General features: G+C 41.9%; 1 protein-coding gene across 8 annotated transcripts in view; it reads right to left on the bottom strand.

The window, feature by feature from the left end:
• Nucleotides 1-19066, bottom strand: part of Arhgap24 (Rho GTPase activating protein 24) — a 408858-nt gene that overhangs the window by 36489 nt on the left and 353303 nt on the right. For 6 of the 8 annotated variants that reach the window (XM_028867285.2, XM_028867284.2, XM_028867288.2 and 3 more), the window contains one exon: nucleotides 15392-15514. In XM_028867285.2, coding sequence (XP_028723118.1) covers nucleotides 15392-15514 — 123 coding nt within the window. Of the gene's footprint in view, nucleotides 1-7845; nucleotides 8993-15391; nucleotides 15515-15657; nucleotides 15679-19066 lie in introns of those variants that run through there. The other 2 variants (XM_028867292.2, XM_028867287.2) reach the window with 2 other exon arrangements.

Here is a 19066-nt window from a genome sequence, read left to right as displayed (position 1 = left end):
CTCATTGGCAGCTCTGGAATAGATTGGACCCACCTTCTCTGGATTCCTGTGGTAGGTACGAGCTACCTCCTGCATAAGAATGCACTTCCTGAGAGAAATCACTGGTGATGGGAAAATGTACTATAACAGCAACAATAATAATAAACATTGTCTGATTTAAAATTTCCTTTGGGGGACAATTTCAAATATTAAATTAATAAGAAAGAACCAAGTTTGTGCATGCCCTAGCAGCATGGTGGGAAGGACACATTAATTAGTAGATTATTAACAAAAATATTTTCTGCATATGAATCAAGCAGAGAGCCCCAGGGATGGTCATTTTAGAGTCCCAGTGAAGATTCACTCCCCAGTAATACTACCCTTTCTAATCTGGGTGATGCTGGTGTGCTCAGCTTATTCCCTTGGAAGGCCACTGACGGCCTCATAAAGCCTCTCCCAGGAGCAGACTCTTCACCAGACTGAAAAAGCAAGTCATACATATGAACTTATTCTCTGTGAGGAAGAAGGTGTGTCAACTGTGTCTTCAGACACCCTTCCTCCCTCCTTTACATGGGGTTTCTATTCTTTAGATTGAGGGGCAGTTACCCACAGAGAGGATGTGATCAGATAAATATATTCAAACACCACCCTTCTTAAACCTCAGTTGGACTCTGTGTCCTGTCCTGTTCCACCTTCCCCTTTGATTCCCACCTCCTCGGTGTAACGAGCTCTGTTGCCACCCTCTGTCTACTTGTCCACGCATCGCCGTTCGAATCTGTCCCTGTCCCTGTACGAAACTTGCATTTTCCTACAGCTGCCAACACTTTCTGAGTTGCTAAATCGTGGTCACTCTCCTCCTGGCCCTCTTCCTTCTCAGGATTCTAGCTTCTCAGACACCCCCATGTCCTCTGTGACCTTTCCCCCACACAGTGGTTGTCTGATCTCTGTTCTCAGCTCTGTTCATTTTACCTGCTGTGTCTTCTCTGTTGTACCCCCCTGTGGTCCCACAGATGCCAGCTCTTCCTAGGCTTCTGTCTCAGATTGGACTGTCTCAATAGGCTCTGCGACGTAAGAGCCTTTTTGACCCTTTTAACACCGATATCTCAAAACCCTTTCACATGCCCCTCCCTCTCTTTCGAGACAGGGTCTTGCTATGAAACCCTGGCTGACCTCAAACCTGTGGTCTTCTTACCTAACCTCCCCCATCCCAACCCACTCCTGACTAAAAGGGTGGCAAGTATGAGCCACTGCGACCTATAACTGGTTACAACTCAATTTTTCTTGAATCTCCCTTGACTCCCCATAATTTTAATTTTATCTGCTGGTCCCAAGTATCCTCCTGTCTCACTGAAGTTTGGTCTGAGAGTCAGGCTGGTTTCTTCACTTCTTCACACATCCAATCCTCTCAATTTTTAACTCCAAACTCCTTATGGCCACATTGGATTAGACACCATGTCGTGCATGTGTTTCCGAAGACCGGTGTTCCCAGTCCACACAAACCTTGCCACAGCGTTTATAACCCACACAAACACTGCCCAGTGTTCCCAGTCCACACAAACACAGTCACAGTAATTGTTCCTTGACTTTCTTTTTTTCTGAGGGGACAACAGCAAACATCTGTTCACTCCAGATAGGGCACCAGTGAGAATCCAAATAACTTTTGCAGTCGCTTGTAGGAGCTGAGTGGGGGGCTGCTTCCAGGACCCTGGGTGACTCTAAGGTGACTGCATCATGTAAGGCCCATGAGAAACTCATGAGAACTCATGGAAGTTGCATTCTTAAAACTATCGGCCCAACTTTCGGGCAGCTCCACCCCCCCTGGTCCTCTTCCCCACGAGGGCCTCAGGAGTCTTATAACATTCTTAGCTCTGAGATTTGGAAGTTTCATGAATTTCCTCAACCTTAAAAGTTCCCATGGCTTCTTCTGAGACTCTTTCTCCCATTCAGGAATGAGTGTTTTGGTTCATAGAAACAACTGACCCATGCTGATCCTTGTAGTTTTTAAATCAGGTCTTGGTGTTGTCCTGCTTCTTGCCTTCCAATGGAGTCCACTGGCCACTCTTTGTCAACGAATCCTTTCATGCAATGAACTCTCCAAAACCTGACCTCTGCCTCTTTACAGATCATTCAGTCAAAGTTGTTTGCACAGTACCCATGAAGCCACTGCTTCAGATTTACTCTATTTCTAGAATTTTCTCAACTAATTACAGGTTGCTCCCTAAATCTGGCACAGCATATCTCTTCATGACATCTTTTAGTAGGTAGGCCTTGCAATGTTCAGTTCACAGTTTTAGCTGATGTTAAGTTTCTTCTTAGATTCCTTAACTTATTGATTTATTTAGATGCATGTCTGTACTAGATATTACAAGAAAATTGCGTCTCTGCAATAATAAAGTTAATAAATTAATGAGACAAGTTATGATTATTTATTCTGATTTTATAAATATTAAATGGGTACAGCATCTAATATATCTTTCTAATATTTACCAAATCTTCTACATACATATGCTTCTCGTAGTTATTAAAGAGCATGACAGAGCTAGGGAGATGTCAATGAGTGTCTGACGGTGGCACATAGGCAAGGACTGAACTAGTCTCTGCTCTAGTTACTTCAAGGTCCATACAGACTGAGTATTCCTTGTCTGGAATTTGTGGACCAGAATGGTTCTGATTTCTTTTCTTTTCGAGACAAGGTTTCTTTGTGTAGCTTTGCGCCTTTCTGGAACTCACTTTGGAGACCAAGCTGGCCTCGAACTCACGGAGATCCACCTGCCTCCCGAGTGCTGGGATTAAAGGCGTGCACCACCACCTCCTGGCTTGATTTCAGACATTTTTATATTTGAGGATATTTGCATACATAATGAGATATTTTAGCAAAGGGTCCCAAGGTTAAACATAGAGTGCACCAATATCTCAATACATCTTTACACATAAACTGAGGCTCATTTTATATAATATTTTAAATAATTTTACACTTAAGAGATTTTCACGTTATGAAAGTTTCCACTGTGGAATCATATTGCCACTAAGACGTTTCAAATTTTGGATTTTTAAATTTGTGATGTTCAGTATATGCACCACCATCCCCATGGGACATATGCTTTCTCAGATCCCTGGAGCGTAAGGTCAACATGAATGAGACAAAAGTTCTCTACAAACATTTGCAGAATGAACTAAGCATGCATAAAACCAAAACATGCCATCTCCCCAATTAAACATAACAAATAAATAATTCCACAAAATGAAATGAGGTGTGCTACTAATTTCTATTAAAAAAACATAAAAATAATATAGTCCTTGCTTTCTGATGAAACAGACAGATTACACTTCCTAATTGTTGCTCCAGGTCTCTGCTATTGGTTATTGTAGAGTTTCTGTCCCATCTGGTCACCAGATCATATGCTCAGCAAAGAGGAAAACATTTTTCTGATTCCTCTGCTAACTACAGCTCTGCTAGCAGACAGATCCTGGTATCGTCGGGACTGTGCAAACTTTCAATAAACATTCACCCATCCTAAATGGATAAGTCAAAATAAAAGATGCCTATTTTAGTTCAGAACAAGGAAAGCTGACTGAGGCTTCCTTCTGTCTGTCACCAGCTTCCTAGTGAAAAACATAACAAAACAAAAAACCTCTCACAGAGAACAGAATGCTAACTCTAAGAGCTAAGATTCATAGCCATGAACAATCATTTTACACTTAAGAGAGTTTCGTGGTATAGAAGTTTCTACTGTGGAATCATGTTGCCACTAAAACATTTCAAATTTCAGATTTTTAAATTTGTGATGTTTAGCATATGCTGAACATGTGGTCAGAATGAGGAGAGAAAGAGGAAACAAAGACTTGGAAATATAAGGAAAGTATTCTAGAATGAACACCCTGACACAGTGGCCTTGGCCTCAGAAAAGAACAGCAATTAGAGACATCATCATTGACATCCAGGAATCAAGCCAGAAGATGTGCATGTTCTTCAAGGATGTTCTTCAATGAACTCTTTCTTCTATAAGCAAAAGATGCCAGGTAGCCTGTCTCGGGCCCCACATCAAACAGGGAAGAATATGTGGGTTACAGATACAGGTACATGTGATTCTAAAAGTCCTTTTTCCACTCTATTTTATTAATTCAATTCTGGTGGGTTTTTTGCTGTTGTTGTTTGTCTTGTTTTTTTTTTTTTTTTTTTTTTTTTTTTTTTTTTTTGCAAGCGTGCTGAACATTCTCTTAGGAACATCGAGGAGAAAACCCAGTTTCATGTTAAGTCATTCTCTGCTTTCCAGATGAACTGTAAAGTCAACCTTGCATTCCTGAACACCTGAGGCTCCATACAACACTTGGTACAGTACTTATCCTAGGTTGGCATTCATTATTCCTTTATCCCTAAGGAGTCTACAAAGTCCCAACTTGAAGCACTCATTCTGTCTCTCTTCCATCCCCAGCATCGTTTGGTGGGGACTCCAAAATACCACTCATTTACTAACAACACAAGTTAAAATTATATGCGTTTGGACAATAGTATTTTGATTGGACAAGTCAACTTCCAAAAAGATGATTATAACATAAACAACATTCATTTTCTGAGGTTAATTTTGGCTGTATCTCAATACATATGAAGTCATTGTGTTTTAACTCAAATTGCTTACAGACTAACAAGAGAACAGAAGAAGCACTGTAATGCTCCGAGTGTTTATAAATACCAGGCTATACACGGCCACTTAGTTCACTTCATTATGAATATTAACTGAGTAGACCTATCACCTTACTTTGGACAGAAATAAAGCAGTAGGTGTGTAGTGTGTGTGTGCTTCTTAAGGAGGATGTATATATATAGGTGTGTAGTGCGTGTGTGCTTCTTAAAGAGGATGTATGCATATAAAGGTGCATTGTGGAGACGTGGTTTACATAAAGCACAAGGCTGGTCAGGAAGAAGTGTGAAGTGAGAGCCGTCCAAGTTTTGATCAGAGAGTAAAACTTGGATGCAGGAGAGAGGATCATGGTGGAGGGCACAAAGCACAAAAACAAGAGGTGGTGTAGACTATGTATTGAGCAGGAAGGAATGGGTTAGCCTGGGAAATTGGGGGTGGGTGCTATCTCTAGGTAACTGGTGGAACTTGTGGAATTGGCTGATAATTATGGAAAGTAGGATTTACCCCTGTGGGTACTACAGGCTCATAAAAAAGTTCTGAGTTGTGGAACACAGCTAGAGAGCACATTGGAATAGAGATCGGGTAGTGTTTTATAAAATAGACCTTGATGTAGGAATCTGTGAAGGGTGTGACAGACAGGGAGGAGATGACTGTCATTGTGAAGAGCATTGTAGGCTGAGGCAAAAAAAATGCAAAGCCCTAAGGTGGGGCTTGAGGTAGGCCAGGGCAAACCCCTGATGTTATAAGTGGTTATATATAATGTGCCACAGTCTGTGAATAGTCGCTGGGCAACCGGTAACTTATCTCCAAGAAAGGGACACCTTAGACTAAAATAAGGTTAAACTCTGTAGTTAAAATTTTACTTTAGTTTCTAATCACAGAGAAAATAGTTCTTAATATAAAGCTTACAGTCATGATGAAATCTCAAAGTTTAAAAATGAACAGGTTAAAAATACGTTATAGTTTTCTTTTACCAACATACAAATTCAGAATACCACAATCCCCCAGCTTCCTGACCAATAGATGAGTCTTTAGTTCCTAGGTTTTGAAAAACCAGCGGAGGAAACATTTTCAGTGGCCTTAATTAGTACTTGAAAAAAAAGAAAGGAAGATGAAGGGGCCATGAAGGCCAGAGCAGGTCTGAAGAAAAGCCCTCTGGGCTGGCACGGCACAGGGCTGGCACCTGCAAACGTCCCCCACCCTACCCCTTCTTTCTGGCAGTCTTCCTAAAGCTGCTGAGACCCGATGAGCCTCTCTTTCTCATGGTCTACCCTGGGTAACTGTTAAAACATTAATTGTGGGTCGGGCAAACATCCGGGTGCTTTCTCAGCTTCGCTCACTTGGCTCACTCCTTTGCAGAAATGACGAGTGGGTGTGGGAGCAGCCCAGAAACGGGGGTACACTGTGTGAAGAAACACTTGAGCGCCAGAGCCAGCAAAGCACAAAACCACACTTTTCCTAAGGGACAGAGTTTGGAGTCCAGGATTGAGAGGGGAGTCGTTCCTTTTAGCGTCAAAATTTTAATAAAGATGTGCCGTCCCTACACTCCACGCTACCGTGCAGGGGTGACAGATGAGTGCAGCATGCCAGCCTGGCAACAGTGCAGCTGCAGCAGCTGGGGACCTTCCTCCCTGAGCCCCACTGCAGAACTGCGGTTATGCAGCCAAGCAATCAGACGCGAGAGGCTGCATACTCCCTCCTTGCTTCTTCTAACAGGAAGCAGAAAGCAATGCTGTGTAAGTGGAACATCTCTCGGGTCCTGGACTCAAATACGGAACATCCCTTAGACCAGTCAGACCTCCTATGGAAAAGACAGCAGCAGAAACAGTTACCAGGAAGTTCCTTCTTCGGCCTGTGCCAGCCTGTGGAGGACTTCCTTTTCAGGGGCTGCCTTTCCCTTTGAATTTAAGGAAAGAGAGAGGAAGGTGGGGGCCGACAGCAGGGCTGGCCGCCATTCCCACACATCTACAGGAGGAGGGGAGGTAGAAAGGGTGAAAACTGTCAGAGACACGGTAAATAACACCCCAAGTTTTAACATCTCAAGTTACTTCCAAAGCTATAAGACAAGGGACATGGCCTTTGAATACTGATTCTAGAGCCTTTCTCAGTTTCTGTCTCTGTTAAATTCTCTATCAATGATGTAATCTGGCAGTAGCCATGAGATGCTCACAGATGTATAAAATTTGAAAGCTAACATTATGTGCTTCTCATTTAATTTTTTTATGGGTGAAATTGGAACATGAGTGAACACCTTGCTGATAACCTGTGACCATGGCGATAGTCAGCAGCTCTTCATTGCTCAAAGAGAAAGACTCCAAAGGAATAATAAGTATTTCACTTTTACAAAGTTCTCACTGTATTTAATTTTCGTATTTTCTCATTTTTGGTTGATTACTATGTAGGGGATTATAACAAAGAGGTGGTAGACCCCAAACTTGGGTAGAAAATAATGGCCCTAGATGTCATTCAACTCAGCCGCTGACTAAATCAGTAAGTTTACAATTACTCACTTTCTATTTGAAATGTCCCTCCACTCTATCACTGTCACCTCAAAGCAAACAGATTAAAAAAAATACACATTTAACCTTTTCCAGAAAACATTTATTTCACTAACACCATACCCTTTAACTCCTGAGATCAATTCAATTCAGAAATGCCTTAGTTTGTATTGTTGATGATAATTAATTATATTCCCTACCCCCTGTTTGTTCTTTCCCAATAATTGGTATGGAAAGTCAAGGTGATTCCTATTTCTAGCCAACGTTGAAAGGGGCTGGAGCCACCACAGAGAATCTGATTGTCAAAATTTCCTGAGCAGGCTAGTGGGGCTGCACAGGGAGCCGTTTGGAAAACCAAGGGGGTAGGACTCAGAACAGAGATCTGCAAGGGACCTGTTTCAAGGGGCCAGGACAAGGATGCTGGCTTTGGATGTGGGTAGGGCCCAGGAGAACTCTGCTCCCTGCTTTTCAGGTTTGCTTAGTTCCCTGCCGGTCAAGGGAATCTTTACAGGACCACCATGCTAAAGCCTCACCTACCCTTCACAGACAGCAATACACAGATCAATAGGAACCTTGAAAAATCAATCTAGATGAGCAATGTCTCACACAGCACTAAGCCCTCCATTTCCAAACCCCCATTCTGCCGGAGCCTCACGGACCTGAAAGCTTTAGCTAACAGACAACGTTCAGACATTAATTAGAAGGACATTAGGATACCAGCTACCGACCTTTCCGGAAACTAAAGCACCGTTTGATTCTTCTGTATGTAGTTTTGGGGATGAAAGGAGTTGATGCACCTGAGGGGCGTCCCCCCGAATTTCGGTCTTCAGGCATCATACAGGCCCCAAATTGTGAGACCGGCCAGGGCTTCCTTAAAACCTGCCTCTGTGTGGAAGCCCACAGGCACTCCTCCTCATGTTTGTTTATGTGTCAAGTCTGAAGTGCTGATCCCTGAACTCCAGGGTTTTGATCATCCAAGTCCCGAGTTAAGGTACCCTCTCATTTACTCCTTTTTGGTAAGAAACGAAACAAAATATACTCCTTCTTTTTCTTTTGCCTATGTCAGGGGCTTTTGAGGATTTTTATTGTTGTTGATGCTGTTGTTGTTTGTTTGTTTTAAGTTTCTGCAGACATTCCAAAATGTCACAGGAAAAGAATTGCAAGAAGCAAGCTGCAACTACCTTCACGCGGCAGGAATTGTTTCATTTTGTTTATTAAGAACTGTCTTCTCAGCCGGACAGAAAGTCCTCTGGAAAGGTCAGCAAACAGCCCTGTGCATAGGGGACGAGGAACAATGACCAAAAGGCCTCTCGGGAGTACTTCAGGACAGTCCTGGGTGGCTCCTTTCATCTGAGAGAAAAGGGAAGAAATCCTTGGCACCTTCTCCAGAGCGCATTCCAGTGCATGACAATTCCTCGCAAAGGACTCCCCAGTTCCTTTTATGGTACCCCTCAGCCTTTGATGCTCCCTGCAGGCGTCTGCCTTTCCTCTGCCATCTTCCAGCTCCCCATGGAGTCGCCACGTCAGAAGAGTCCGGTGCCCATTCTAGGAGTCTCCTTGGCTGTTCCGAGGCGGCTTTGCAGGGAGCTCTCCTCCCCCTCCTGCTCCGGTTCCCTTTTCTCAATGAGAGCTGGGCGGGAGCTGGCAGGGCTGCTGCTGCGCCACCCGCCGCCACCCGAGTCACAGCTGTGGCTGCCGCCGCCTCCAGTGCCCGCTGGTCAGATGAAGCAGGTGCAGCAGCGTCATGAGGGGAAGGAGCGAGGATGCCTTGTGCCCTGGGAAGCCCCTTGATTTTTTTTTTTTTTTTTTGACTCTGCACTGACCTCGCAACTCTCACAACTGACTCAGCACCTTCTCTGCCGCCTGGCTCAGCCCCTACACCAAACAGTACCAAATCATCATCGCCAGGGGCTCGGAGAAGGTGAGGGGATGTTTCTGCATGCTCATCCTCACATTTATTCTCTTCCCACACAAGATGTACATGTTTCCCCATCCAGATCTTGTGTGGTTAAATCTATTTGTGGATGCTAATGTAAAATGCATATCCTTAAGTCACTTTACATTATCTATACGCTTTTATGTGTCTATAAAAGTTATTTAATTTTGGTAGCAATTTGAGTCTGCAGGTACAACCGCAAAAAACAAATCAACTCATGCAAGATGTGAATACATCCACTTCTCTGGTTCGGTCTGACCAGCAGCTCCTGCAAGCTCTTGCCCCTCACCCGTGTCCTCCAATGCTTCCAGTCCTGTTCACTGAATAATTTACTCACTGGGTTAATCATTCATCCACCCGGCTGCTCCCTAAGCAGATCTGGAATGCTGGTGCCTTAACCCTAGCTGACCCCATGGCCTCTCATTCCACCCCACCCCCCCCAGCCCTCCAGCAGGGGCGTCCCCTAACTCTGAGTTGTATGAGGAAGGTACCCTCCACAGCAGCATCCTTTGCCGGGTGCGGTTTTGCCTGCTGTGACACAGCCAGGGAGGTGAAGCATGTGTGTTCACTCTGGGTGACTGAAAGCCACCAAGCAGGCTAGGTGCGCACTTGAAAGTCTCATAGGCCACCTCCATGAACACTGCCTCAAAATCAGCTGGAACAAAAATTCAGTTTACAGAACAGGCAGGGGGGGCTGAGGAGATAGCTCTGGTTAAGAGTGTATGCTGCTCTCGCTGGACACTTCACAACACCTTGTAGATTCAGCTTTAGAGTCATCTGGTGCCTCTGAGCTCTGAAAACCTGAACTCAATGTATGTATATATTTGTATATATTATGTATATGTGTATATGGGCCACCCTGCATATAAAGAATTTAAAATAAAATTAAAAACAAACAAGAAGGAGATAAGTAAAACTAAACAACTAAAAACAAAACATTTCCAAATTTTATACTTTAAGAACCCAATTCTGTGGTTTACTTTGTTTTTATTAAATTTTTTTGAGAATTTCATTTATGAGTACTGTTTTTACATCATTTTCACTTCTCTCCACTCCAGCTCCTGTGTTCTACTCCCATTCCCTCTCAGATTACTGATGTTTCTTCTTTAATTATTACTGGTGTACACTCACACACTCACACACACCACATGTAAAGGCCCTCATACTCACATACACACACACACACACACACACACACACACACACACACACATACTCCCCAACAGGCCCACACACTCACACTCAAACACACATACACATATAGGCCTATACAATCACACTCCTCACACACACAGATGCCCACACACTTTCACACATACACTCACATAACACCAACATATACACAGCCCCACACATGCACTCACACACAGATTTACACACTTACAGTCTCACACTCACAGGTCCACACACTCACAATCACACACACACTTACACACACACTTACACACTCACAGTTTCACACTCACAGGCATGTGCGCGCGCGTGCGCATGCACGCGCGCGCACACACACACACACACATTCTCCTGGTTTACTTTAAAGCAGACACTGTTTGCTTCCTCACATTGTTGATGGAACTGGCCAGGGAGCTTTAAAAACAGCCCAGCTTGGGAAATCTAGATTCCATGCTTGTGTTTACTTTCTCAGCTAAGCTGTTAGTCTGATTTGTACTCCATTGGTTCGCTTTACCTAGCTGAATAGTTGTAAAATGATTGGCTTCATTTGACGAAGAGTCCTATACTTCCTCTTTGCTTCTCAGTTTTTAATTGCTAGGAGAGTGAGGTGCCAGAAAAGCTTCTCAGGTGTTCAACACATTCGAATCAATGGCCATTATGGGAACATCGGAGAAGGAAGATAAGTGCCTCATGAGGAACTTCAGCTTTCTAAAATTACACATTTGTAACTTCCACAGGGAGGGGCCAGGTCGTGATACATACATTTAAAATGTATGTAAAGGTGGTATGCAGCGGGGGGGGGGGGGGTGGGGGGGGGGGCAGGAGGTATACCACTTCTTCTGGGTTCTTTACACACGGCCCCCAATCAATGACCACAGAATGTCTGGTGATGGAAAGGAAGGCAAGAAATATCTATTTTGGATTAATACGCTCTGGGGTCCCCAGAAAATACAGGAAGGGAAATGTGTTCTCTTGTGAGAGGAAATTACAGCAACCCAGGGGTCACTAACAGCTTTACTGAGATGTGGCCCAAGCATTGTAGGCCATACATTTAAACTATACAAATCGGTGGTGTTTAGTACATGTTGCATGTACAGCCATCGACACAGCCAATTCCAGAACATATTTTTATCTTCTCAAAAAGACATTACATACCTGCTGGCTATCACTCACCCTCCAGCCCTCCATTCTAGCTCAGGGCATCTATTTTATGTCTCATTGGTGTCCTCCTTATGCTTTCCTATGTACAGAATCACATGACAAATGACCTGTGGGGCCTGCCTTCTTTCACTCAGTATAATGTCAAGATTCATTCAACCTGTATAGTGAACTAGTCCTGTGTTCCTTTCTTGTGGGGAGCAGTGATCCAGTCTACAGGTGCCCGGACTTGTGTCACGGAACAAAAGAGACACATGCTAAGAAGTGGTTTGTCAGTCAATGTTGTCAACCCATAATGTATACTTAAATAAAGATGACTATGATATGATGATCGTGTGGACCCCACTGTGCAATGTGGCCTGTCAGTTACTGAAGCATTTTGGTACAAGTGCGTGACCACTCACAAACTTATGTATTCACAAAAGGATGGGTTGCTTCTTCATATATGTGTGTGTGTGTATATATATATATATATATATATATATATATATATATATATATATATATATATAATTTAATTTCTTGGTGTCGATTCAGATATTTTTAGAAATTTAGAAAAACTATTTTAATTATAATGACTATATGTTAAAATTTTTCTTCAGTATATTTTCAATATCTATTATCAATAAGGCATGAACCTATGTTTATCACAGTAGAAGTACCAGACAATATTATTTTGCTATCAATCAGATGAAGAAATGAATTTTACTTGTGCTTCAGGACTTGTCAATTACCCACATACTCCAGGTCTCAGTGGCCAGACACACAGAATCTAAGTAGAGCTAAAAATGACTTTAAAATAACCTAATTAACAACAACAACAACAAAAACCTTATTTTTACTGTACTGTTAATTGGAACCTTAAAACATAACATTTTAGTCATATAAATGTATTTTTTATACCTCAAATTTAGAATGTTCTTCAAAATGCAGTCCATAATCATAGAATTAGTTAGTGTACGCATTTGAAATGTGGGCTCAAGAGTGACAACTGTATTCTATCAAAGATGTCAGTCTGTCTGGTTCTCTACACTTCATTAATTATACAGTTTTATTAATACTAAGGAAACATTAAATATTTTATGAAAGTTAAATAAGTATTTTTAAAGTGTATCTTATAGTTCCTTAAAATAAAAAAAGGAGAACCTGAGAAACTCATTCTTTGAGGCATTCTTTTTTTGTGAACAATTTATGATATCTATATCTATATATCTATATATCTATATATCTATATATATCTTTAGAAATGAGTTATCAACAGCAAAAACAGAGAGCCTACAGGGTGCGAGATCTCTGACAGGTGAGTTTTATACAAGGGATCAATACCTAGAATACATAAAGAACTTCAAAACCTAAACACCACCAAGTGCCAATCACTAATTTTCATAAGTGTACATATATATGGAGTAAGTGTGGGTAGAGGTCAAGAAACTAAAGAGGAGCTCATGGGATGGGAATAAAGACCATGGGATGGGAACAAAGCCCATGGGGTGGGAATAAAGGTTGTGGTTGGGAGTGTGGTGGTTGTGGAGGCTCAGAGAGTAGACGATGGAATACTGGGGACAGAAGTGGACAATGGTAATGGGTGCTAGGGAGATGAGGGAGAGTGAAGCCTGGGAGAAGAATCAAACAAATCTAAATGCCTATGAAAAGGCCATAAGGAAATATGTTCTTTGTATGCTAATTAAAAAATAAATAAAATAAAAATAAAACATGGTAACAAATAAATTTATTCATTCATTCAAAATAGATAAACTTGAACCATGTATTTATAAAATCGTTGAGGGGGGCTCAAGATAGGGAGTACAGAACTTGCTATGCAAGCATGAAGACCTGAGTTCAGATGCTCAGAGCCCTTGTAAAAGGCCTGTGTGGCTGTATGCACCTGTAACATCAGTGCTGGGATGAGGGGGCAGAGAGAGGTGGATCCCAAGGCTCAGGGGCCAGCCGGCTTAGCTGAAATGGTGAATTCCAGGTTCAGTGAGAGGCCCTGTCTCAAAAAGTAACACTGGGAGTGATAAACGAAGACACTCCAATGTCCATCTCTGACCTCCACCTTTGCACACTTGGGGTGCACCAGCACACACATATACACACATACACAAGCTCTAAAATGCATAAATTATGTAAGATAGTAAACAGCTGGAGTATCCTTTTCAGGCTCACAGATTTGGAGATTGACGGACAGTTACCATTTCTGTTGGGATCATTTCTGACAATTCTGGGCTGGCGGGACTCTCTGCGGCCACCAATTTTACCCATTTTTCTTGAGAAGACAGATGGAAGAGAAGGAAAGGGAGGGAGCATGTACACATTTGATGTAATTGCTCTAAGAAATGTCCCCCTAAGCTGATATTAAGGCTCCCCCTGAATGTGGGGGCCTTGGCAATCTGATTTTAGAAGAGAGGAGTTTTGAGACCTCACAATTTCTTGGTGCCCACAGATCTCCAGGCCAGAAAGTTCCAGCAAACTGGAACCAGTTATGTGTATATTTCTCATGTATGCCACAGGGAATCCTGCATAAGGGAAGTCTCCCTTTGTGGATCTACAAATATTTTAGACAGTCTTCCATCATTTTAGCTGATGCACAGGGTGAGTAAATGTCACACAAGCTAAGATACCATGACAGTGCAAGCCTGTACCATGACTCAGCCATCATCTTGGGGAACCAGCTGCAAGTCAGAGCACTACCAGCCACACTGGGATGAATGGTCACCACATACCTGACCAAAGACACTGCTGAAGAGCAGACATTTTAGAGGTGAATGTCAGTAATCTGATAAGATAACCACATGTCTTCAGAAAAAATCTTTGCTATGTGGCCTTGCCTCCCTTCCTTTGTTTCTGTTCTGGGTCTCAAACCCAGGCCCTCATGAATGTTAAACACACAGAATCTACTACTGAGATATCCTCAAAGCTCAATATTTATCAAAATTTAATTAACTTCACATTATAAACTGTTTTGGAAATTATTTGGGTACATGAAGAGGTCAGTCAACCTAAAAGAAATCTGATACATTAATAGAAAAGAATTATTTTTGTGAGTTCAATGTGCTGACAATCCACAAAGAAAGAATGTAAAACATGGAAATTATACTTGGCTTACTAAATTTGAATTTGAGTGAATAAAACTGATTTTTAACTGCATTACCATTAACATAATTCATTTTAACAAACATTATCATACCTCATTGGAAATACATTTGGTGGTATACAAATACTTTCATTAGTCTTTTGAGGGTTCCATTAATGAAATAGTTCTTTAAATAACATTTCTGTTTATGTTATTTCAGATCCGATTTCTTAAAGGATAAAATTCCCACCTTCAATTTCTTCCTCTTTTAATTCTTTTCTATTCTTAACATCTTTTAGTTTATTTTCTGCATATTGCATTTCAATATTGTTTTGCTTGGGCTGTATTAAAACAATATCCAACTTGTTACATTTATTTAATCTAAACCACATCAACTTTCATCAAAAATTGTGGCATTCCTTTTGATGCTACCAAGCTTCTGGGGGCTTTCTGGGGGAGCCCCTTTCAAATATATTGTTTTATTTATTTATTTTTTTTTTAGACCAAGGCATTCTTAGCTAGTGAACTTTTGTAGTGTATGCCCTATAAATCATTTTTGTCAGTTTCATAGGAGGTAACTGTTGACTTTTATTTATTCATTTTTTTATTCATTTTGAAATTAGTATATAAGGTAATAAGATTCATTTTTGGCTTTTTCATGGACTCTAATCACTTATTGTTAGTCAAAAATAAGAAAGAAAAAACCAAGTTATTCTGTTTTAGAATTCAACAGATTCCCAGAAGCTTGGTTAGAAATGACACATGATGTGGATTAAGCCTCCAGGAGTTATTCAGATATGCATCTGCCAACAGTGTTGAATAATTTACTACTTATGTTAGCGTTCACCCATTTGGACACAGGAGTTGACAGCTCCGAGAAGGGATAAAATTGCTTCGTCTACCTTCTGCTTCTCTATGACTAAAATCTGCTCACCTCCTCCAAAAGGTCCCCATATGACTCTGCGGATGGACTTCACCCAGTCTTCCATGTCATTCTGGGTGCTCGCCATGAGGAGGTAGCTCTCATGATTTGCTGTCATTCGATCTCGTTCACCTCCTGCAAAAGCATGAGAGCATTCAGTGGACGGTTCGCCAGTGAGGGCTGATTCCTCCCCATCCGCCTCCAGGGCTCCCCAGAAACAAGGGCTGGGCCTCCTGCAGGCGGCCCTGCCTCCTAGTGAATGAACTGGAAATATTTACCTCAGTTGCTGGAGGACCTGTGGTGAAGATTGCCGCTTTAAAAGGAAAGGCTCTTATGTTTCCAGGAGAAAGCTAGAGAACAAATGCCATTCCCTAAACAATGCCCCGGGTTTTCTGTCCTAGCAACAACCCATAGGCCTGCAGTAACTCATAATCCAATCCATTCACAGAGCTGCTGAATAGGGAGAAACGGGACAGACAATGGGGAAGAAGGGGAGGGTGGCACAGTGGTCCACAGAGTGCTTGGAGTTTCATCAGAAGCAGTGAACCCTGCTGAGTTCGCACCCAGCCGGCTGTAGGTCCATCAGGATGGGAAGGACCAATCAGTTAATGCATAGGACCCACAGATCCACCACTTTGCCGCTGCTGGATAAGGACAACTCAGTCTTCCAGGTCACAATTTAAGGAGTGGGGGAGGGGACTGGTTGCATGCCTGGTCTACTACAAAAGCCAAAGCATGTCTAATGACCCTGACACCTGAGTAGGAACTTTCGCAAGCCCTCAGTGCCGAAGCAGGGTTGCGCCTCTTTTACTTCCCCACCCATTCTCTGGAAATCTTTACAGTCTCTAATATCAGACTTGAAGAACCAAATTCTAAAGCACACAGTTCAATCCCTGAGAAATCCTATAGGGTACTTCAATTTTCCTGGAACGCAATTTTCAGGTGTATAGAGAGAAAGCGACCACGTCTGATCCCGAACCAGACAGAGATCTCTGGGATGGAAAGATGCTTCTCTAGCATCCTCAGCTACTTTAGCTAGTGTCGTCAGCTGGAGGGCTTCAGGCTTGGGTTGTGATTCATAATGCTCACGAGTGAATAACTTAAAAAGTGGGTAGCATTTCACCGAGTTCTGGTGGTTAATGTTATACTAACTGTTCGGGTGCTCCATAGCTATCAGTATTTAATATTCATTGACCTTTCTAAACTTGTAGCCTCTGGATCAATAATTCACACTCAAGTGTTTTATTTGGTTAATTCATTGTTTGTAAGTAGACTAGAGTACTCCTCAGAAGGGCTTGTAGGCTTCAATTACAAAAGACATCACCCTCCTCTACCCTCTCACACCCCAACTAATTCACACATAGCTTTGAAAGGTAAAGTTTTGGCATCTGAAGTCCTGTGAATAGAGCAGAAGCTGAAGTCAACCAGCTGAGTGATTCCATTGGTCTTTCCCGTCTCATACAACTAACTGGATTAACATGTGCTAAACGGACATTAAACGGGTTTCCTAGTACCAACATACTTCTTAAATAAACAAGAAGAGTTGATTTTTGTGAGGATAAACTGAAAAGTACATAAAAACACTGGACTACAAAAATCGAAACTATATGTAGTTACTACATTCCACGTGACTGCCTTTCACAGGGGAGACAGCCTAGCTAATACATGCTTGAGCAATTATTCAACAGTAACAAGGGCTATTCTTTGATTGAACCACTCTTCCATTGATAACACTATCCATAGAATGCACACTTAAACTACATAATCCACATGCATGTAAACAAAGCACACTTCAGCATGCACATGCACACTCATACCACATACAAATGCCAGAAATAACTAGATGGCAAAATAATGCTTCAAATGGCGTGGCACAGTACTAAGAATCTGCTTTGCATTCTGATCCATTTATACCACTGTCTGGAGCCAACACATTAGCATTTTGAAATCAGAATATTTTAATTATTGTCTTTGCCTGAACGATGCTTAGTAAATCAGATAGCAATTTCCTGCTGTGTCACCCTCAGCCTGGGCAGAGACAGTGCTGGTGATGAGAGCCAGCGAGCAAGGGAGCCTGCAATATCCACTGCAGAGCCCTTCTGCCTAGAAGCAGAGGGAGAGGCGGCTGATAAACAACTGGCCATTATTCCCGACTTTTCATTTGATTCTTTATCTCTGCTAAGGGTGCTGTGTGTCTGACCTTGAATCTCATTTAGACTGCCAATCACAGCTGTGAGATTCCATGCCTGAGTTCCACCCACTGATACAGATCTTGATTCCTCAGAGTATTAGCAAAGAAAAAGAATGGTTTAGAATAGCCTTTGCCAGAAGTCTTGGTGTAAACAACACACTTCTTTACTAAAAATGAGATCAAGTAATTATATAGATTAAGAATGTACTATCCAGTATTCATGTTTTCTGAGGTTTCAGTTATTTGCTGATGCCTAAAAAATATTATATGAAAATCCAGGGAATTAACAAATCATGAAAGTCAAAGAATTTACTACAGTATATCACTATAAAGTTTCTCCTTATTGCTGATTATCTCTTACTGTACCTGTGGCATGAACCTTAGTTTAGGTATGTATGTGTAGGAAACATATGTATAAGGTTTCACGCAGCTACTATGGGTCTGGGGTCATACCCACTGGGGATAGGGTAGGATCAGCTCCTGAAGGCTACCAAAGGGATCCCCTCCTAAGGACAGGTAACACGGACTACAGGTGCCTTCTGCTTAAATATATACAGCCCTTCAGCTACAATCCACCTGTAGCGAATAGCAATGAAAGGGTTCCAAGCACAACTTAGCAGACATTTTATGCCATAAATGAACAAATCCATAATGTAAACTTCGACCCACACAGGTGAAGTTTCACTTTTGTCTTCTCTTTGATGGGACCCAATGTTTAATGTAATCATTTCAGAAACAAAAATTATTTCAAGAGGTGAAATTTAAAAACAACATTGAGTTTTAATTATCACAAGAGAATTTGATCACTACCTTAAATTCATAATTAATATGTGGGTACATATATCTGTGTGCACCTTACACCATACTGCGTGGCACTCGGGAGATACACATTCTCCATTCTTCAGTTTTGCTTGGATCTATGCAGAGTTGAGTTTTAGAAAACCTACTCTCAACATACACCAGGCAATCTGCACACATATTAAGGACATGGACGTCTGGATGGCAGCTCCTGTTGGCAGTAACGCTGACTGCAAGTGCTACACTTCAAAGTTTAGTGATTTTACAGGAGCTAAGTAGGTCACATCATCCCACTGGATTTGCTCATATGGAACACAAAGCATTTGTACATTTCACTGAGATCTGTAGATTGCATTTGTTCATCTTACTCTTCTCAGAGAGAAAGAGATTCTCCAAAATAAATTAAATACTTGATCTGATCACCTTTTGTACAATTAATGTGTGATAGCCACAGCAGCCCGTATATATGCTTGCAGTCAAAGGCTTGCAATTGGGACTTTCTTGATGACAAAGGGTGTCTCCTGCCATTAAAGCCCTTCGAAAACTTAAACCTAGAACACATTTTGCTGACTCATTGAACGGAAAGTTCCAAAATCAGTCATGGTTGCTCTCTATTTTAAATGTGACCCAAAAGGCCGAAGGCGTGGTTGCTAGCCTGTAGTATTATTAGGAGGAGCTAGAACCATTCTGAGGCAGAA

This window comes from Peromyscus leucopus, chromosome 10, assembly GCF_004664715.2.
Source record: "Peromyscus leucopus breed LL Stock chromosome 10, UCI_PerLeu_2.1, whole genome shotgun sequence".
Taxonomy (NCBI): Eukaryota; Metazoa; Chordata; class Mammalia; order Rodentia; family Cricetidae; genus Peromyscus; species Peromyscus leucopus.
Note: the sequence above shows the minus strand (reverse complement) of the source record. Positions and strands in the feature narration are given on the sequence as shown.